General features: G+C 43.0%; 1 protein-coding gene across 1 annotated transcript; it reads right to left on the bottom strand.

Annotated features, from left to right (window-relative positions):
* Positions 1–810: 810 nt before the first annotated feature.
* Positions 811–20,700, bottom strand: strn4 (striatin, calmodulin binding protein 4). Its single transcript, XM_080459970.1, has 18 exons — positions 20,158–20,700; positions 10,675–10,778; positions 10,436–10,512; positions 10,199–10,277; positions 9,871–10,056; positions 8,137–8,314; positions 7,609–7,765; positions 6,989–7,084; positions 6,504–6,622; positions 6,223–6,398; positions 6,046–6,093; positions 5,850–5,971; positions 5,230–5,397; positions 5,000–5,140; positions 4,806–4,904; positions 4,626–4,712; positions 4,147–4,335; positions 811–3,862 (listed from the first exon to the last, which is right to left on the bottom strand). The coding sequence occupies exons 1-17, from the start codon at positions 20,521–20,523 to the stop codon at positions 4,166–4,168; spliced, it is 2,373 nt and encodes a 790-aa protein (XP_080316096.1). The 5' UTR covers positions 20,524–20,700; the 3' UTR covers positions 811–3,862; positions 4,147–4,165.
* Between the last annotated feature and the right edge of the window lie 313 nt (positions 20,701–21,013).

The following is a 21,013-nucleotide window of genomic DNA, read 5'->3' as shown; positions in this document are numbered from 1 at the left end:
CATGTGTAATACATCTGAAATGTTTTGAAAGTTTAGATTAAACCATGGAGGAGTTAAAATGACACATCGGTGTACCAGACAGCTTTGTGCCCAATGAAAAGGTAATGGAATACTTTGGCATTACTAGTTTATATAGTTTATTCTGAATTTGATGTATTGATGGAGGTAAACAACCTAGTAGGTATATATAATTCATCTAATGTATCAGTATGTTGAAATAACTCAATGGGAGGACAAATCTGAAAATTCCTGTAGTTAATTAACCAGTTACGACTATTCTATTTTATATAAATTAGGTTATAAGATCAACTTTTCAAGAGTGTATATGTGGTTTATACTTCTGGCAGACGTGAACATCTGGTGGCCAAACGTGACCTCGGTGTGAATTCAGCCCAACAAAAAACACAACTCTCAGTTCACTGTACAAAATTTTCATTTTTTTGTCTTTTCTTCCTTAATGACATACAACAGGGGACCCGTAAACAAAAAGAGAAAGTCATTTTGATACAAGCTAGAATGCAGTTCAAAAATATATAATAAAACAAAATTAATAAAAAGCAGGTCTCTTATCCCTTGTAGTTAGAGGAAATCGTTTGAATACAGCTTAATATGATGTACAAAATATCACACAGTGATAATTTGCTAATAAAAAAATAAAAACACAAAGAAATGAGAGTCCTTTACCTTGGCCTCCGACTTTTTTTGCTTTTTTTTTTTAAAACAATTTTATTAATTTTTTATATATTTTTTTTGTTTTTCCAATCAACTTGCTTTTTTCTTTTCGTTTTTTTTTTTATTTTATTTTTTTTACAAGTTTTACATTGCCATTATCAATCACAAGCAAGTCCTATGCCTAGTAAGGAAGAATGATTCACTTATGATACTACAGTATTCTTACATCTTATCATATTCATAATCAAAGAAAAGAAATGCGAGAATGAAAACAAGGAAATGATGGACATTTACAGCACATAATGGCAACTCAAGTCATCATTTACAACCTCTGCCTCGATTCCTTTCTCTTTTTTTATTGATTACTTTGATGTGTCTCACTGATTTGTCTGTACTCTCACAGAAGGGACATTGTGAGCTCAGAGTGAAATGTTCACCCCGGATTGTAGAAGAAACAACCTGCAAAAACACTATTCTTCCACCCTGTGTGTCCACGCCTTATAAAGATGTAGTGCAACGTGGGGCCAAATAAGTAGTTACATGAGACAACAGGGCGATTTGCCCAGCAGCAGTTCGATAACGTCGTTGTTGCACCTGGTTGGTCTCTTTGACAGATTCATGTCAAATCAACAGCAGAGTAACATCTTGTTTACATCCACGCATCAGTCCGCCATCCTGTTCGAAAATATATTTATGTATACAGATAAAAGAGAGAGATAAATTAGGAATACTATAGTGTCCCCAGTGGTTAGGAAAAGTGTTTACCTCTATGCTACTTTCATCACATTGATGTGACCGCTATGACGTGTGACCCTGTATCTTGCAAGTAGCCAACTGATTTACCACCAGATTTCATAACTCTACTCAAGGATTTGTTTTTTCCCCCCCAAAGTCAAGATTTAGGAAATGCTAAGAGGCCACTTTTAACTTCAGCCATCATGGGGTTTGTTTTTTTTCCTTGTCGGTATCAAAAATGTCTTCACCTCGCCAAAAGAGCTCTCTGGGTTATGTTCAATCCACTTGAATCAAACCAGACTGGCAAAACAAGGCGCCGATACCAACATTGTTCCCAAAGCGTGGCTCTTCAAAGAGACGAGGCCAGCGTCACATTTGTTTGGCTGATGTGCTACTTGTGCAACCGACGCACGTCTTACAAGAAGAGGGACCCTCGCCTCAACACCGAGGTGAAGGTGAGCTTTTCTCAAAAGCTCCAATAAATAACAAACCAGAAACGAGCACCGGCCAACAAGTGGCGCCATCTTCAAAACGATGATCTCTCAAGTGAGGAAGGACACGCCACACTTCAGTCCTGGTGATCCTCACCGTAATACAATTACAGCTCTGCACAACCCTGCGGCCTGAAACTAGAGAGGCCCGCATAATTCACATCCCCGGAATGAGAAACATCGACAGTGATGGGTAAAATCTCAGATGTGACCACAGATAATGAAATGATCTCAGGATTGAAAGGGATTTAAAGAAGGTGATTCACTCAAGCGCAGGTTTGTGACCCAATGAAAGAGAACGAAGAGCCTCTCGTAACAAACGCATAAAACAGGTCCCTGATTCAGACAAGGTCTCTCAAAGCACCGGGATTTAACTAGTGCATGAACACACACACACACTGACACGCACACTTCTGTACAGTAAAAAAAGCACCAAATGACACAAATGGTGCCATTTGTAGTGTTGTAGTGAGTGTACAGGTGAGCCTCACAGGCATGTACGGTAGTTTACAGAGGTTTTCAGAGTGTGTGAGGATGCGCCCATCCAAAAAAACCCCAACTAACTATTTTCACTCTTCTGGAGTTAATTTGAAGTTTTAATCTAAAGTCATTATAGTCTGCAACTGTATTTAATCTGCTTTTGAAAACAATAAAATAAATTCAATCCATCTCCTTTATATTTGCAATAAATTCACTTGTAAAAACGTGTGTTTTAATCAAACAATTGAGAGATTCACTCCATTTATATTTTATCACAATTTTTTCTAATAAAAATAGGGCGATGATACATTTTGGTTGCACCCATCTGGGATCTCCAGAGCAGATCGTGTGGCCTGCTTGAATTTGGGACAAGTTTTATTCAGGATGTTATTCTTAATATAATATAAGCAGTTGGGAAACCACTTTTTTCCCCCCACCTGATGTTGTACCCTGAAAACTCCCTCGTGTACACCACCCACACTCTGAAAACTACTCATGTCCACAGTGCAAGTCATGATTCCGTATCTGGTTAACGTGTTGTGACAGCAACAGTCTGAAGAGTTAAAATCATAAATCTGCCGAAGTGGATCATGGTTGTAGAAATGTGTTCATTTATAGTGTACAACAAAGGTCATACACACTCACATGCACACTCAGAATCACTGGGACGCTGCAACACTCAACACATACAATGAGACAAGGTGTCTTGGTGACAAAATTAAAGCTATTTGTTCAACACACACACACACACACACACACACACGCACAGACACACACAGATGCACACACACACGCGCACACACATACACGCACGCACACTAGGTTAAACATTCCCCAACCTCAAATAGGAACCGCGCGCTCCATCTGGAGTCTTTGGAATGTAATACATTGATTCCCACACTGCAGAGGTTGGGCCAGATGTCATGTGCCCGCGTCGGGAACAGTTACTACTTTAATTCATGCCTACATACTTTTGTTACCACAAGCGATTATCAAAAATAAAAAAAACGAGTTCTAGAAATGACAAATGGAGGTGCGTTTGTGCAGGGTCGACTCTCCGTGAAATGCGAGTACTGTGCCAGCAAGTTGAAGCGCAAAACACAAACACACACACACACACACTCACACAGACACACTCACACTCACACACGGTGCTTTGTAATAATCGTTAGCTGACTCGAAGAAAAATAAAGAGAAAGCATATTGTAGTGTAGAAAAGTGTTACTACAAACATGATTACTTGAAAACAGAGCAGCCAGGATTTTTAAAGATATAAAAAAGCATTATAAGGTGAGATTAGTATTACAAGAAGTCACTGAGGCATCAGAGAACAGTGAGGGGTTGAAGGGGTGACGTCCTATGGCGATGACCCAGCCAGTGGGGTGCAGGACAAGTGTCTGTTTTCTATGTATGTGTGAGCAGGTAATATATTGTCCGCTGTACTCTCCAGTCTCATTTGGCCCAGTTGTGGTGGTGGTCGGACTCTGCAAGAGGAAAACAACGTTAATGCTTAGGAAACCACTAAAGCCTGTCTCGGTATTCAGAGCATTGTCAGTATCAAGGTGGCACGGTGGTGTAGTGGTTTGCACTTCCGCCCAACATCGGGACATGTGCCTTTCTGTGTGGAGTCAGCATGTGTGCGCGTTTGCTTCCGGGACTCTGGCTTCGTCCCACAGTCCACAGACATACTTGTTCTGTTCTCACTGCACGTGTGCACAACAGCTCCCACCCTCCACAAACATCACTTGTTCTTTCTTTGCACCCTCACCAGGATGACGACACCGACGTCAGACAAAGATCTTTGCAAGAGCGTCGGCACCAGCGCTGGCAATGAAGGGCTGGGAGGAGTGGAAGGCCACGTCATGAATGGCCTCATCATGCTTCTTCCGGTGGGCAGTGATCTCCTGCACGCATGTCCTGTTGTCCAGCATCCATAAGCGCACCGAGCAGTCGTGGCCTGTCAGAGGTGAGGCGCAGGCGCAAGCAAAGGCAATGTTATGAAAGAAATAAGCAAAAATATTTAAATAGCGCTACAGCAGTTTGTTTGTGCACAAACAAGCAGGATTTAGCCATTGTAAGTATCCTGAAACATCTGATATTACGATCGACAAAGTCAGATTAAGGATGTTGAGCTAAATATTTGTGATGCATGTGAGAGTTGGAATTGAGCCTCACTGTGAATATCACAAACAACATTAAATCAAAGAAAGAATGAACATAGACTCAGTAAAGTCAGGTAGTACTCACTGCCAGAGATGAGGTAAGTGCCTTTGGGGTCTGTAGTAAGACAAGTGACTGCATCTAAGTGAGCAACCATCGAGTGGACGACTTTGCCTGTCCAAAACACACAAAGCAGGCTCATGTAAGTGTCCTTCACATGCCACGAAAGGATGCGGTGGATGCAGTTAAAACACCTCCTGCAGATACCTGACTTGTTGTCTAGGAAACGGATGGTGCGATTCTCGTGTGCAGTGATGGACACGGGCTCAGACGGGTGACTGACGACACGATTAATCAGCTCACTGCCTGCAAAGGAAGAAAAACAATCCCGTGTCAACACAAGCTGCTTTGCCCCACTGATGTAATTATTTATTTTCAACTTCTTCACATCGAGAACGTACCATCTTTGGTCTGTGTCTCCAGCGCAGTGACGCTCTGCTCCGTGTTTAGGTCGTACAGCAGCGTCTCGCCACCGTCAAACGATACCACCACCTGGCTCGGGTCAGTGGGCACAAAGGCCACCGAGGTGGGAGTTCCATGTTCTGGATGTGAGAGGAGACAACGGAGCTGTGGTGTTTGATACGACGACCACATAACTGAAATCTTAAGAGAAATTCAACAGGATGACTACCTCTCTCCTTATTGAAGACGGACACGCAGGGAGACGAGTTCTGAGGGTCCCAGATGCGAATGGTGCCGTCGGCTGAGCACGAGGCGAGACGGTGGTGAACAGCCGAGTATGTCAGACCCCACACGCTGTCCTCATGACCTGCGAGTACACTGCTCTCAATGCCAGGGTCTAGATGGAGAACAAATGAGATTAAGTGAAGGAAAAAAATTATAATATTTAGCTGCATTTTTTTTCCAACATCAACAGACACAGTATGCAATAAATAAAATGCAGAAGCTGAAGTTAAAAAAGGTCAAACTATTGAGGATTTACAGCCTTGTGGCAGAGTATTTTCTAATTTTCCATTATAGTTAGACGACCTGGGCCTTTTTCCCCAGAGGAACTCAGTTTCCTCCTACAATGTAATATAAATCTGGCGTAACTCTAAATTGGCTTTAGGTGTGAGAGTGTTTTTAAGTGCTCGTCTGTCTCTCTGTGTTTGCCCTGTGATGGACTGGCAGTCTGTCCAGGATACACTCGAGCTTTCACACATGGTCCGCTAAGAAACTCCCAGCTTCCTGAGATTAACTTGTATAAAGGAAGGATAAATGAAGAGGCACTCAGAGTATTACATAACTCACCATAGTTATCATAGGGATCCACGTTGAGGTCCGGCATCTTCCAACACCTCACAGTCCCATCCAGACCTCCACTATAGCAGGAGTCTCCATCTTCACCCATAGTCAGAGACAGAACGGCTCCACTGCAGAAAAAGAGTCAAGTTCCAGTGGCAGGTTTTGTACATGGAGACGACGACAGAGGTGAAGCTGAACTCACCTGTGTGCTCGAAATGTATAGATGGGCTCAACATCTAAGGCCGCATTCCTGTGGGAGAACCGTCGTTAAAATACACTTTTCAATTTTATTTCACCCCTGTATGTCTGCTAAATTGTGTGATTGTTGGAGTAGCATGCTGTATATTGGCAGAGTTTAACTGAATGTGTGTACTCTCACTTTTTTGAGTGCATGGCCTTGTTCAGGTTCCAGAGTTTTAATGTACCATCCTCGGAGGCCGTGAGCAGCACCGCTTGGCTCGGGTGAAACGTCAAAGCCCGGATGGCGTCAAAGTGGCTCCGTAGTGTGAAACGAGGGTTCCATGTCTTCTTAAATTCTTCTCTGTTGTCCTGCATCTGTCACAGAAATATTCAAACAAACGTTCAAATCTTTTAAGAGCGTGCTCAGAATGCAGGCTGAACTCGAAACACGTGCACTGATCAGAACAAATATGTAATTACATCCATGGAGAGATCATTGTCATTGGCAACAGTGAGATCAGCCAGTTCACCAAGGTTCATGTCCCCTCCTCCAACAGCATCCATGATGAAAACATCAGAGGAGAAACCCAGAGCACCACCTGCAGGTTGGAGGTGGAAAAGTACACCAGTTACCACTGCCTGCTCACAGACGTCACAGCTCTAAAAATAAGAGTGAGATAACTGCAAAATGGAGCGATGCATCTCAGATAGCCGTGGCAACAGTCCAGTCATAATATTTTCTTACTCCCACACCATGTACCAGAGGAAATGTTTATGTGTAGGAGCAAGTTCTCCCCCACAAAAGCTTTAAAAACCAGAGAAAAGTGAGACACCGTCTAAGACTCAGAATGTAAGCTACAATCATGCATGTTGGACATGAGTGAAGACGAAAGAAGTGTATTGTGAAAGTTGGATCTCTCTTTTTTTTTTTGTACTGGAGCATGTTTGTGGGGGGGGAATCTTACCTTCCCCGGAGCGAGTCTGTCCTGATACAGAGGGGGGCGGGGTAGGTTTAGGGGGGAAGTCCGACATCATGCCTTGTAACTTGTTCCTGCGGTTTTCTGAGCCCGGCAAGAGGAGAGAGACACAAAACATCCATCATGCGGAGAGGCGAAGGAAGAAGGAGGAGGCCAAGAGATGGACAGATGAAAGACAAAACGGAGGTGGAAAAAATGCAGAGCTCATTCTTTTAAACAACTTTTGCAACCTTTTCTGGGGGGAAAAAAATGAACTACAGTATGAACTTAAAAGTGTAGATATGAATCAAGAGAATGAAATGCGAACAGAGAAAAGGCAGCATGCACAATCCCTTTTAAAATGGCTCTCCAGCGCAGAAGAAGCATATCTACAGACAAAGATGACGGCTACACAGCTCTAAAGAGTCACAGACTGACAGCTCGTCAAACAGGACAGAGAGACAGGTGGTTGGCAAAAGAGGTTGGTTTTATTGACAAGAAGAGATGCCAAGACACAATGAGAAGTAAAGGATAAAAAGGTGAGTGAGGGGGCAGGAGAAGACAGATACACTGGTGGCAGTGATTCTGGAAGTGCTGGTGCTGATGATGTTGCTATGGCAACAGCGTACCTAACTCCCGGCCGTCCCCCGAGATCCGGGCCTCTCCCGCCCCCTCCCCATCCTCCCCTGAGCCCAGGAAGTCAAATTCACTGAGGGCGTCCTCCGAGTCGTCTTCGTCCTCCTCATCCTCGGGGTCCAGGTCTGTGGTCATCGGCTCCGAGCCCATCTAGACGTGAGCACAGAGAGCAGAATGTGGTATTAGATCCTGAGATAGGGAACATCGAATTTACACACATTTAAGACGAAGCGAATAAGACAACTCGGATGGTTTCTCAGGTTTGCAGAACTTTTGTCCTATTGAAAGTTCCTGAGCGGGTCTATCCCGTGTTTTGCCTCACTATCATGTTTTGGCTCATTTGCTCCATCACCTGCTACCCAGAACAAGATAAAGCAATATACAAGATGGATAGATGAAGATCAAAAGTTGCGCCAGTTACCAAGAGAAGAAAAAAAAAAAAAAAAAAGTCATACGAGCCACAGTTGTACTTTATTGAATCATTAAGTTTTCTCATATTGCATTTATAGCACAGATCGTACCTTTACACGCGATTTTTTGCTCTTGCGCGGACCATCGATACAGTCTGTGGCCATGCCTTGGAAGTCATCTTCCTCATCACTGTCGTCTTCGTCGTCATCCTCACAGCCGTGCAGGAAAGGAATCTTGTCCAGCACCGAGCCGCCCACGCGTTCCTTAGAGCTTTCTTTGCCTGCATTTCTAAAAACAAATAAACACATAGTTCATGACGGATTCAATTAGTCTTGAACTTCAAAGGAGGAAAACATGTTGTAGGACAATAATATCTACATGGAGGGAAGTTTCACTTAACAGTATTCCATGTGACAGTTGGTGTAATACGTTATTTATTCATTATGTAATAAGAGTAGCAACGCGTCTCATTGGCTGCAAATTTCTAACTCCCACAGAGATTCTCTTTGTCGTCTTTGTAGGTCTCAATAATGTCAGAAAGAACTGATCCAGGCTTTATCTTCAGTAGATCTGTGCTTGGTTCTATAGTAAGTCTCAAGTACCTCTGCACATTCAAAAACTGAGAATAAACCGATGCTGCAATGAAGCTGCTCCTGCAGCTCCCCTACAAACACCAACACCGTCCAAAAACTGCGCTCTATAAATAGGATATAAATTACATTTTCATAAAACTACTTTTTAAACTTAGATAATTTCATCGCACCTTTAATAAGAGAGAAATTTTACCTCAAATGCACTCATGCATTACATCACACTATAATTAGAATTTTCATTTTCAAGAGCAAAAAGCAACAACTCGGAGCTTGTTTATATTATGTAACACGGCCGAGGGTGAAATAATGGACGTTACGTCAACATGTGCAGCAATTATTGTTTTTAATTACTCAGATAAAACCGCATGTACAAATTTCACTCTTTTTATTGCAATGATCTCGGTTTTATTGTGAAGTTCCTTCTAACCTTGGTTTTAAAAATGCTGTATAAATAAGGTTATCATCATCATCATTATTAATACCATCATTAATATAATTATTTGAGCTGACAGATATAATCACCATTTTGAGATTAGGGTGCACTGTCTATACACATTAGGGCCTTTCTCTACCTTTCCATCTATCAATTAGATTTTAAGCCATCTACTAAATTCTAACCTGAAGAAAGAAAAAAGAAAAAAAAAAATTCTGAAGGACCTTTCATCAACACTAATATAAAATGGTTTTATATTAAATACAGCCTGGTTACAAGGTTGGATGTGGACCAGTTAAAACCTTACACTGCGTTGTGTAAGGAGCTTTTGTAAAATGGTTTATCAGGATCAGCAAATCATAACATTTCATCATCGTGTCTGTGACAAGTTAATCAGATTATGGGATGGTGTGTTAATCACAGCATGTTTACACGGGGTGGGACACAGCTAAATGTCAGGGATGTCAATATTTGATTAACAGAAATTTACCATGTGCCAATAATGGAAAAAGTTCATTGTCCACATGATTTTATTCAAACAGTAAAACGTCTCTATGTTTACATTTTGTTACACATAAGCCAAATACTTCAGGCCTTTTTTTTTGTTTTATTTATCATTTTGGCCAATAAATTGCCCAAAACCTATTAATTTATGATACGAGTGAAGAAATAAAAGTCAAAACAATGATATTTTCCCTGATATTCAACTGTACTAAATGTACCCGTATCTGCTTGCTGGAACAATGGGAAATTCAACTAATGTGAATATTTCTGGTGTGTGGTGACAGCGGAGGGGAGGTGTCCGTTTCCACGCTCACCTTTTAATTTGTTCCTCTATTTGTCGAACCAACAGAGACTCTCCACCTGCCCGCGGCTCGGGCTCCGGACAGCTTTCGCTGGGTGGCGGCCCGTTGGCCTCGGGGCTGCTCCGCCCCAGCAGAGAGCGCACACGTTTAGACCGCATGTCCAAGATGGTGTCTGTATAACCCACCTCCTCAAGGTATCTACGTTCACAGAGGAAGAAGAACAAATACACACTCAAACATGTTCACTTATCTAATTTCAGCCCGCTCGTCTCGCTGACAACTGTACCAACAATAACAGGCATTAGTACGGCACTGAGATAAAGGGGGTCAGAGGCCTTACTTGCGTAGTAGTTGACGTCCCTCCTTCCAAGACATCTGATTGGCTGGCTCAGAGTCTGACTCTGCCGGCCCATTGGGAACTACAGAAAATAGATTGTTCAATAGTGATGCAACAGCAAGGCACGAGAAGAAAAGCAGAAACTCTGAGTTGCTTCTGAAAGTGCAGCAGCAATAAAGGCAACAACAGCTGACAAAGGCTGACACGCTATTTACAAACAGCAGCTTAAGTTGAACATACGTTGCTCAGTCTCTGTCTCTGGCTTCTTGTCTCCTTGGCTCGGGTCATTTCCTGTCTTCAGCTTCTGGTGCTTCGCTCTGCAACCCCACAAAGGCCCACATGAGGGCAACGTTATGAGCAAACGCAAGAAAAAATATTTTACAAGCAAAATCCTTAAGCCTGAAGCATGCAAATCACTGGGATCGGCTGAACGAGGAGCAGAGAGCATGAGAGCGGGGCTTTCCGAGCAATTGTCATACCTCTCCTGTTTGAGCGCGTACTCCAGCATTTTGATCCGCCTCACCAGGTCTTGTTTCATGTTCTCCTGCCCTTTCCTCTCGCCCTGTAGGAATGCCACCTGGGCCTGAAACATGCACATACACAGGATGTTAATGAGCAGACCATGTCGATACTGAACAGGACACAAATGTCACAAGCTCTCACACGGACAAATAGAAACGTCCAAAGCACAATCCAGCCCGACACGAGTGCTGGAAGCAGGTTGTAAAAAGGCAGCAGCGTCTCAATTAAGGCAAGAAAGAGAAGCTATTGATATCCACAGAGAACGCAACTTCAGACTGTAAATGTGCAGTCAAGAGCTTAACATGACAAGCATAACAAAGTTGACTTCTGAAGAACCCCGGGGAATAAGTAGAGGGTTGGAGAAGAGTGCTCTTATTTTTAACTTTTTCTAACCAAGGCCTCAGTACGCATCTGCAGGAGAGGAAAAACAAGACGCCACCCGGCCAGATTCAAACACCCTCTTTTAAGACACATCCTTCCTTCGTGCGCTTCCTCTCTTGTTTCCCGGCCGTTTCCTTCCTCCCTGCTGATTAAATTCTTACCTTGAGGAAAGAGATACTCACTGACTGAACTCGGCATTTGTCGGAGAAAAGAAAAGAAATAAAGCACATGGCAACGTCATCAACCGTTTAGTGACCATAATAGAAAGGTGTGGCGGAACGGAGTGGAATAGGTACAGGGAAGAGCAGTCAAGACTTGAAAAAGATCATTTCTGCATGCTGTGCACCAGGCCAAAGTGTGCAGGGGACTATAAAGGAAACAACTGCAAAACTAATTAAAAGCCATTAACTGTTGGGTTTAGAGTTTATTTTGTAGGTTTCACTGAGATAGAACAGAAGCTCAGAAAGACGAAACAAGTTTCTGCACCGAAACTGAACCAAGTTTTCAGTTGAAAACCGTGACACCTCTTAAAACGGAGGTTCTCGTTGCGAGAGTGTCTCTCCGGCTGCCTCAGGAAGTCCCTGCACCTTGCACCATAGTCTTGGCTAGTTTTTATACCAGATGCCTCTCCTGGGCAAAATAGGATTCGAACCACACTCAGTACTCAGCATGATGCTCCACCAGGGCTGATTAGAAAGATTTATTTTTATTTTTTTTAACTTGGCTGTGATTCATGTTAAAACTTTTAAAGAGAAGAAAAAAAATGCCCCAGTGGACCCAATAGTGACCTCGAAATGAGTAACAAAGGTCTAACCCATGAAGCTATAAATGCAGGTGATTGTAACACAATAGCTTTCTCTCTGTTTGTGCCAAGTGGTGCTGGAGCATTATTGCAGCGCATTTCACAGCCCATTTCTCCCTTGTACGCCCCTGTCTGCGTCCACGAGTCTGCTCCCACACGCACACGGCGCGCTGGAAAACTAGAACAGTCTAAAAACGCCATCTCATGGGGCAGACTCTTGGTCTGTTTGAGAGAGAAGTCGATCTCAGTCTGAGCGTGCGCGCGCGTGTGCGTGTGTGTGTATGTATCTTCCTCGGTCATGTAACCAGCGAGAAGGGCTGGTGGAACATGAGATTATCTGCCAAGCAAACCTTACTGCTGAGTAATCCTGATTAATGCAATGTGATTTCATATGCTTATCCGAGAGTTTGAGATGTCTGTCATAACTAGTTCCCACTGCAGGCCTGATCTCAGAGGTTCTGAAAAATTAAAAGATAACTGAGTGGTTGGTTTATACTTGGCCTGATCCTGAAGAAACAGGTCAGATCTTGACAATAACCCAGGCTCTTTTATATGAGGCAAAGTAAACGTGTTCCTTCAAAATATCAGGAAGACTGGCGAAACACAAAAAGTGCTTAGCCATGCATAAACTGTTATGTAATACTGTATCATTTACTGCGGTTGCGTGGTTTACAGAAACGGCCAACACAGGAGTAGCTGCAACAGCAGATAGTCGGCGGCGGATTCTCAATTTGAAACAAAGGAGTGATTGTGCCACTGTTGTGTTTTCTAATAATGCGAGGCTCTATTTGTAGTTTTCACACGAGCAAATGTCGCTGTTCCAGTGTGAAATTGTCTGACACAAAGCATAACAAAACACAAGCCAGCTCAGCTGTTATGATAACTGGGCAGTGTGGGAGGTTTGCACATCAGAAGACAGCACCTACATTATGTATACTGGGTACTAAAAATGGCTGAACGCAGATGGAAAGACCACTCGAGAGTGGAGAAATGCATCTCAGCTGGCTTTGATATTGCGTCTTCAAAATTAAACACAGAGATGCTTTCTTGAAAGAAAATTACATTCAAGATCAACTCTACAACCACTGTAATGGCGGTCACTACTTTTGCGCGTGTGAACGTGCACGCCGGCTCAACTGAAACGATGTTCATAGTCACGCTTCCACACCCAGATATTGAGAGTCAAAGCTGATCTACTCCTATTTGTACACACGGCAGCTGGACTGGATTGGGATGCGATGTTTTCTGCACACGCATCAGAGGTCGCTGTCAAATCGCGACGCCGACGTTCAACAAGGGGAACAGGAGCTCGAGCAGGATACGCGAGACAGAAAATACACGATGTGAAAATTTGCAATGTTGTCCATTGTAATGCCAATGGGTGAACAACTCACTCCATCACTAATGGTGTGGTCTATGACATTAATGGTCAACTGGAAATGACCCAAAACTAATGAGCCTAAAGAGTGCGAATCATCAACCGCCACCGTGGAGGCAAAATCATTTCAACAATAAATCAATGACATTCCTGCAAATGGAATAGAAATAAGAATGTAATTAAACAGTTGTAAATCGTTTGAGTGAAATGTCCGTTTGTGTACACATGTATTAAAGACAACGAGAAAATAAAAAGTTTGGTTGGTCATTTATCTTTTAACTAACTCCGAAAAAAACAGAAGGTTTTGAGCAATTTTCAATACCATACTGTGATTATGACGGACACTGGCTTAAGAAAACCAAAAATAAATGAATAAAACATATGCGCTTATAAAATCAAATAATATGAGATACTACACTTTTCATTTTTGTGACTTATTTGCAAAAAATCATGAAAGAAATCTGTACCAGTTTATGTGTCAAAACAAAGTATATGCAACTTTTCCTGTATTAAATTATGAAAAAGAGTATTTTCTTTCCTATTGTATTCTAATTTTTGGACATTTATCGGCCGACAGCTGAGTGAAAGGCACAGGTAGAAAGTGAAAAAGTGAAACCGAGGAGCAGAGAGGAATGAAAGGTTTTTAAAGAGTGAAAACGGCTGTCACTTCAACCTTGACACACAATCTGAGTTGAAAGAAAATATCAAAAAATTTTCAATCAAAGAATTCTGACAAAGCTCGCTAAACGAAGGCGCCACATGGAGGCGTAGTAGTCAACACTCTTGCCTCGATGCCAGATTAGACCCCGTTTGAATCCAGAGACGTTCATGAGCACTAATTCATCTGGGAACTAAACAAAAACATGCTCAAGACAAACCGACTAGCTTGTTGAATTCTCAGAAAATGCATTCAGGTTCAAAATCATCTATTAACTTTAAGTTTTTAAGCAGATTCTGTCATTATGAGCTGCGTCATCTTTGCAGGCCTGACGGGATTACACAGTCTCTGGGCAAACGATATCAAATAGGCCTGAGTGGTGCTCACAATGCTCGAAACAGCCGCTGTTATTTCATGCAGGTTAATCTAACACAGTACAAGAGCTACTTGGTTTGTCAGTTCTTTTGTCATGGAATTAAAACAAAGTAGACGGACGCCTCTGCAACTTCTAGTTAGATCTGCAGTTTACTCGAGTGCTGCCACGTGACGCAGGTTGTTGTCTGACAGCTCTGTAACCCCGACATGACAGTCCAGCAATGGCTTGTACATGAATAAAACACTAATATAATTGGTTAATAGACAGACATTTCTGGAGTCGACAAGCAAGGGGGGAACATTTAATCACTCGGCCGACTAACTGCAGTCACCCCCGTTAGATCACAGGCTTGAGTGAGTGCCCGTGTCCATGCTACGACTGGTCTTTGCACAATGCCTTCAACTTCAACTTTATTATTTGTCACTTGAAGAACGATTTGTTGTGTAGCAGTTGCATGAATGTAACCCCCCCCATAAAAAAAAACCCCACTGTACTGTGTTTTTACAGGTACAAACAGTAAAATCACAAAAAAATAAACATAAGAGACTGGCATTATCAGCATTCTTGGCCATTTAGTCAGGTCGAGTTCAGTGCAAACAGTCAGTCAGCAGCATCAAACCAGGATAAAGTAAACTACAGCAGCAAAAACACAATGCATTACCTCCACGTCTCAGTGTTTATAGCACAAAGGAGAACTTATACCTGTATTTTGTGGCTGACGGTACTGCCAGATGAAGACCAGGGGGGAGCAACTTATACTCCTGATTAAGAGGATGAGTGGCATCCATAACAATAGACAACTGAGCTTTCCTTTTGACTTGTGTATTAAAAATGTCATCAAGATTGTTAAAACACGCCACAGCTACTTTAGAGGCTACTTAACCATCCTCCCCAGGGACTACTCGTCTTGGTTGCTAAGGATACTATACCAGCATATGATGGAAGAAATTATTGACTGCATATAGGAGCAGCAAAAGAGCTTCATCAGGGCCCCATAAATCTAAAACCTGGAGAGCTTTCTCAGACAGAAAAATCGTTGCTGACCTTGTTTTTTTGGGGTTTTTTTTAAACAAACAATTCACAATCTAAATCAAACTCGAGGTTACTGTTGATTACAGTACCCCAGACACCTATAGTTAGCTCCCAGTTGCACTGCCGTTTGAAATATATGGGTATATTTCAAGTCACGAAAGAATCTAACAGTTCTGTCTGCTACTTAAAGGTTCCAATCAGTGAAACCGTTTCATTCATTTCACCTCTCAGCACAACCTTCACCTTCAAGAGGCAAGACATCCACCAGAGGTTACAACCTGCCCTGACGCACGCATACACACTCGCATCTCTCCCCCTCTGTAACCAGAGTCATACTGGACTCCCAGACAGACAGGTTCCCACTAGTGCTCAAAATATTAAAAAACCCTGACAGTGCAAAGCTGGCCTCGTTACAGACAGGCCAGTGAGTGTATACAAACACACACACGCCCAGATACTCCCAAGGCAATAAAAGCAGACTGAAGGGACAGCCTTTTCCTGATACGTACAAGGGAGCCAAAACAGAAGGATTAGTACATTAAAGGGCTTATTGCTGGATGTTATCCCCCCCCCCCCCGACATGACATCCCAACTCATTCTTTAGCTCTGACCCTATTTTACCTACTCTGGTATCCTTCTCTGGAATGGCAGGGTTCAGGATGATATTGAAATAAGATTATTATTTATTTTTTTTTTTTCAAAGAACAGATAGAGTACCAACTTGGTAAAAACAAGCCGTAAACCGACCTATATAAATGTATGATTTTAGAAACATATCGAGAGGCCTGGTTTGTACAGTCTTTAGCTTCCACTGGTCTCTTGTTTTTCGGCCCTTTTACTGCTTTAGACTGGGACATGCTTGTTTTTACTCATGCATGGGATCCGGGCCAGCCAACATGAGACAAGGCAGCCCATTCATTGGCTGTTGAAGGTGTTTTTGTCAAGGGACTGACACTCGAAATCGGCACAAAAATTTGTTGAGATACATGCAATATTGGCAGAACGGCAGGTCAAAACACTTCAGTATTGTTTTTATGAAAACAAAACCCAAGTGAATAAGTGACAAAACCTAGAGTCTTGTTTGATAATTATCAAAGCCGATTTATATATTTATTGTTCATATCATGTAGGTAAACTACCAAAACCAAAAAGTACAAATGAGCCTTTTTTTTTTTTTTTTTTTTTGCAAGCTGTCTTTTTTTCATCCTTCTTAGGTTGGGTTTTCCTCCACGAGGACTAATGTTGCTGAGCGTTCCACAGTTTGCTCCCACATGGAGAGTGGACAGACTCCTGTCAGTCCGTCTATGAGAGCAGAGGAACAAGGTCAAAGGCAGACTTCCTCCTCCAACAGTTGCCCTCCATCTTTTCATCCCTACATCCCTGTGAGAGAATCCATGGTCAGACAAGTAGAGCAATGAACTTTTCTGGGACATTTGTGTTGTGATGGGAGCGTGACGGCTTATGGCACCAGAGCAGCGGGAGAGAAACGTCCTAAAATGTAGGGCTTCCTGCCCAAGTTTGATTTAAAGCTACTAAACATTGAAGTGCTGCATCTCATGAATTTCTTTAAATGGGAGGGTAAAAACTCCAAATAATGATATTTTAGACGTTTTGTTGGGGAAGCTTGAAAAGAGTAGAACATGCAGGATACATCCCATTTATCACAGGAGGGGAAAAGTGTGTGGGCTGCACCATGTAGGGTAATAATGCCATACATATGGATGTCATATGTGTGTCGTGGCTGCAAGCATAGAGCTATTAATTAGAGATGTGTACCCAAGGGCCCCCTAGGCCCGCAATCAACCGGAAGTGATGTCAACTGGGTCATCAGTAATCTATTCTACACGACTACTGACACTGTTAATGAAATTATATAGCTGTAGAACATGGTGGGTGAAGGTCTGCCCTTTTCTCTGTAATATAATTTGCGCAGTGACTCAGCTCGCTATCGAAGGCACAGTCAATTGGTCTGTTAAAGTATAATGAAGATTAGGTATTACAACAGAATTATTCAGATACACTCAAGCTGATCCGAGTAGTTTGGAGCAAAATGTCACTCTATGGCTGTCCCTGACCAGCACACAAGGGATCATTGAGTAATGGATGAGGAAATCCGTCAAATGGACATTTATGACCAAGCGACATGCATCAATTCTGAAGGGCGGCATTATTTTTTCAGAGTACGTAGTTCATGCTTTTGCTGTGTTAAAATACTACAATTTTAATCACCAACTTCAAACAGAGCATGCATGAACTTAGCAGATGTGGGAACAGTAGCTGATCAAAACCAGGTATTACTTTACCTTTTATAGGGTTTAGTCTTTAACAATGATGCAAGGATGAAAGAAAGTAGATAAATAACATTGTAAGATACTTTTATCAAACCAAATCTGTTGGAACGTTGTGAAACGGATACAAATCTGAAATTTCACTGGTAAGATCATTTCAATCTTTTTAAATTTAAAACTTCAGTAAATGACTTCAACATCATGTTGTGGTACTGCCACAAAATAATACTTGTTAATTTACAAAGAGAGTACCCCAAATGTTTAGTACAATGTACTGACTTGGGAGAGTGTGATTGTCATTACCTTACTGTTGTTTCTTTGTATTTACAAACGTTCACATTTAATCCAGTCGCCTCCGGCAATAAGGGGTTAAAAAAAAGACATATGCTCATATTGTGCAGAATTGAGTCGACCTTATGGCTGCACTCTCAACAGCGATTGCCCACCCCTGCAGTAAAGCTTGATTTGATAGAACGCAGAGCAAAAAGCCTCCCATGTGTCAGTAGGACAGGCATTAGAGCAGTACCACCTGTCCCCTGAGCTGCTGTCTCGTGTCGGAGGTGGGACGTCCCACCTGGCCTAGAGCAGGGAGGGCCCTCATTCCTGGCCTGTCAGCGGAGACACAACGCCACAGGTGGCCATTCACACCAACAACAAACCCAGGGGGGAGACAGCATATGTGCTACAGTTTCACAGAGGCCCACAAAGACATCAATGTAGTCACAAAGTCACACTGCTGTAACATGACACCGTTAATTTACCTTCGGTGATGGTTTTTAGCAGTCTCCAAATTCTATTCTTTTACATGCACCTTATTTAGAAGCAGCACACAAAGTACACAAAAAGTCACGTTCGGACACTACTTGAGGAGTACATCCCATGGATTTATGAAGCGTATGGTGTTAACTGCACAGAACACGAACAGAGGGCAGGATAACTGGCATGCCGAGAGCCCTGCCAGCATGTTGGCAATAAAAGCCAGGAGCCTGTGGCCTGTGGGTGTCAAAATGTAAGCTAGGTCAACTCCTCAGCCTGGCACTCCAGTGATTCCATCTTTCAGCACAGGACAGGGTGCTAATTGTACCCGTGAAACCGCACCATGTGCAGCAAATACACGCATATTACCAAAGTTCCATAACAAGCACTAATGGCATGTCGGATATGCGGGGGCCTGCTTCTGACTTCCATCCCCGATCCTACCCCATGACTATAAAAACCGCCAAGCAGAGTCGGTTTGTTATTGTTCATCCATATTTTATCAACTTCCTATTTATAACTACATAGGTTAGCGTCGGGGGCAAAGTGAGATAGTGAGTGACAGAAAGGGGGCACTGATATGTTTTCACTGCGAGTTTACGGAGTCCGTGAACTATAGCCGCAGAGTTCATCCAAATTACAAGGAAACTATGATGATAAGAGGAAATCCAAATATGGGTTAAGGAATGAAAATATGATCTCGTCGAGATGTGGAGCAATATTTCATGTATGTGTGGGAATGTTTCTCTAACCTTTCCTTTGCTGGAACAAGCTGGCCAGTTTCTCCCATAAAGTCAGTTGTTTTGGTGAACAATACTATTCAAAACTCAACTTCACAGATACTTTTATCACTCGCCTTTAGATGACTGCTATTCTCAAATGTAGTGATTTTAAAGGGAACGCACAGCTGTGCAACGCTGATAACATCTTTTTAACCACGACAGCACAACCACAGATCTCTGGATGGGTTCCTGTGGGACACGAATAACCAGATATCCTACCAAACTGTGTTTGCACAGGAAAGCCATAATACAGCCTATCTGCAACAGACGGGTGTCCACACCTCACATGTCCTTGATGAGTACCTGTACAAACACAGACGCCTCTCACAAAATGAGAATACTTTAGAAAAGTTAATTCTCTGACCGTTTAACTCAAACAAAACTTCCACATATGCTCGTACTTTACATGTCATCTCAAATATTTTATCTCCTCACAATTTTAGTCAGAAAGTCAATAATGCAATCCAAACAACATATATTCCATGAGAGGAGATATTTTGCCATTTGTTTTAAAACGCAGGATTACTTAGAGTTATTATCTTCAATCAAAGCTCAAGACTTTGCAGTTTATATGTTGCGAATGTCCTAAATATTTGAGATGCAACGGGACAGCGTGGATTAGTTGGGTAGTAATCTGATTACAGTCTGATTTGGTGGTCTGTCCATCAGTGTGAATGACATGGATCTGATCTGATCTGATGGGGACTAGAAGCACTTAAGTATCTTAAAAAAGACTATTATAATATATTTTTTTTCCTTTTTCTGATGCTCAACACCTTCAGGTCACACAGTTGTGTGTTTTTACTTGTTTTTGTAACGGCAGTGCCTCCCGGTGTGACGTTAGCCCGTTAGCATTTTGTCATCCTGGAAGTGGCCGACCAGCAGCGGTTGTACACACTGACAAAGCCGCACTCCCGGAGCTCCTCTAACCGCCTTTTCCGGCCTTTAGTCGCCGTGATAGGAGGTGAAATGGTGAATACAATTTACCCTGAGTTCGTCTCTCTCCGCCTCCCAGCGGTATTTCTCGGCCTGGAAGCGTCCCCACTCGTACTGGATGAAGTGCAGGATCCCGGGAAGCGTCATACCCGAGTCCCCGTCCTGCTGCAGCTCCCGAGGCTGCAGCGCTCCGAGGACGGCCCCGACTCCCGGTCCTCCGGGCCCTGCTCCTCCTGCTACTACTCCTCCTGCTCCTCCTCCTCCCCCTACCGCCGCCGCCGCTGCCATCGCCCCGGTCGTCGCGGCTGATGTCGCCTGGCCCGGTGCTGCTTTGGGCCCGTTTGGGTTGCGCCCCGCTCCGCAGCTGCCGCCTCCGGAGTTCGGGTTTGGTCCTCCGCCGGGTCTGTCCGCCTCCATTTTACCCGTTTAGCCTTTCGCCAGATTAAGGAGGAGGAAACGGACCGAGTGGGCGAGCAGAAATCAGGGAAAACAGCCTAAACCCGTACCCTTTTCCAGCCCAGCGGCACTCCACTACAAGACTACCCTCCTTTCTTCCTTCTCACACGCACAGAGCAGAATTACTATTCAGTGGGTAAAATACTACACTTCCGCTGCTTTCCCTCCAACTTAAAACCACAGACCGCTACTTATCCGCAACTCCGAGGCCGACTGAGCCACTAAAGACAAAAAATAATACCGACTTTTAAAATCAGATCACATCAAGATAATAACAAGATATGTAGATATGAAATATCCTTTAGAGGAAACGAATGTTAACATCATATCCAGGACTCTTGTTGTTTTATATCCGGGATCTGTTTCCTCCTTCTGGTGTTGGCTGGAAAAGCCCGGAGAGGATGACAAATAAAGAGCTCCGTTTTCTGTATAGCACAGCCAGGAGAGGGCA

Source organism: Lipophrys pholis (genome assembly GCF_963383615.2).
Source record: "Lipophrys pholis genome assembly, chromosome: 3".
Classification (NCBI taxonomy): domain Eukaryota; kingdom Metazoa; phylum Chordata; class Actinopteri; order Blenniiformes; family Blenniidae; genus Lipophrys; species Lipophrys pholis.
The sequence above is the reverse complement of the archived record's forward strand: the minus strand, read 5'-3'. Positions and strand labels throughout refer to the sequence as shown.

Bases quoted from the DNA above. Each gene is read 5' to 3' on its own strand.
- strn4 (XM_080459970.1), bottom strand. From the start codon at position 20,523: ATGGAGGCGGACAGACCCGGCGGAGGACCAAACCCGAACTCCGGAGGC. The intron at 10,779-20,157 runs GTAAATTGTATT...TGCATGTTTCAG, and splicing joins CGGAGAGAGACGAACTCAGG to GCCCAGGTGGCATTCCTACA. The intron at 6,094-6,222 runs GTGAGAGTACAC...GTTCTCCCACAG, and splicing joins AAGGCCATGCACTCAAAAAA to GAATGCGGCCTTAGATGTTG.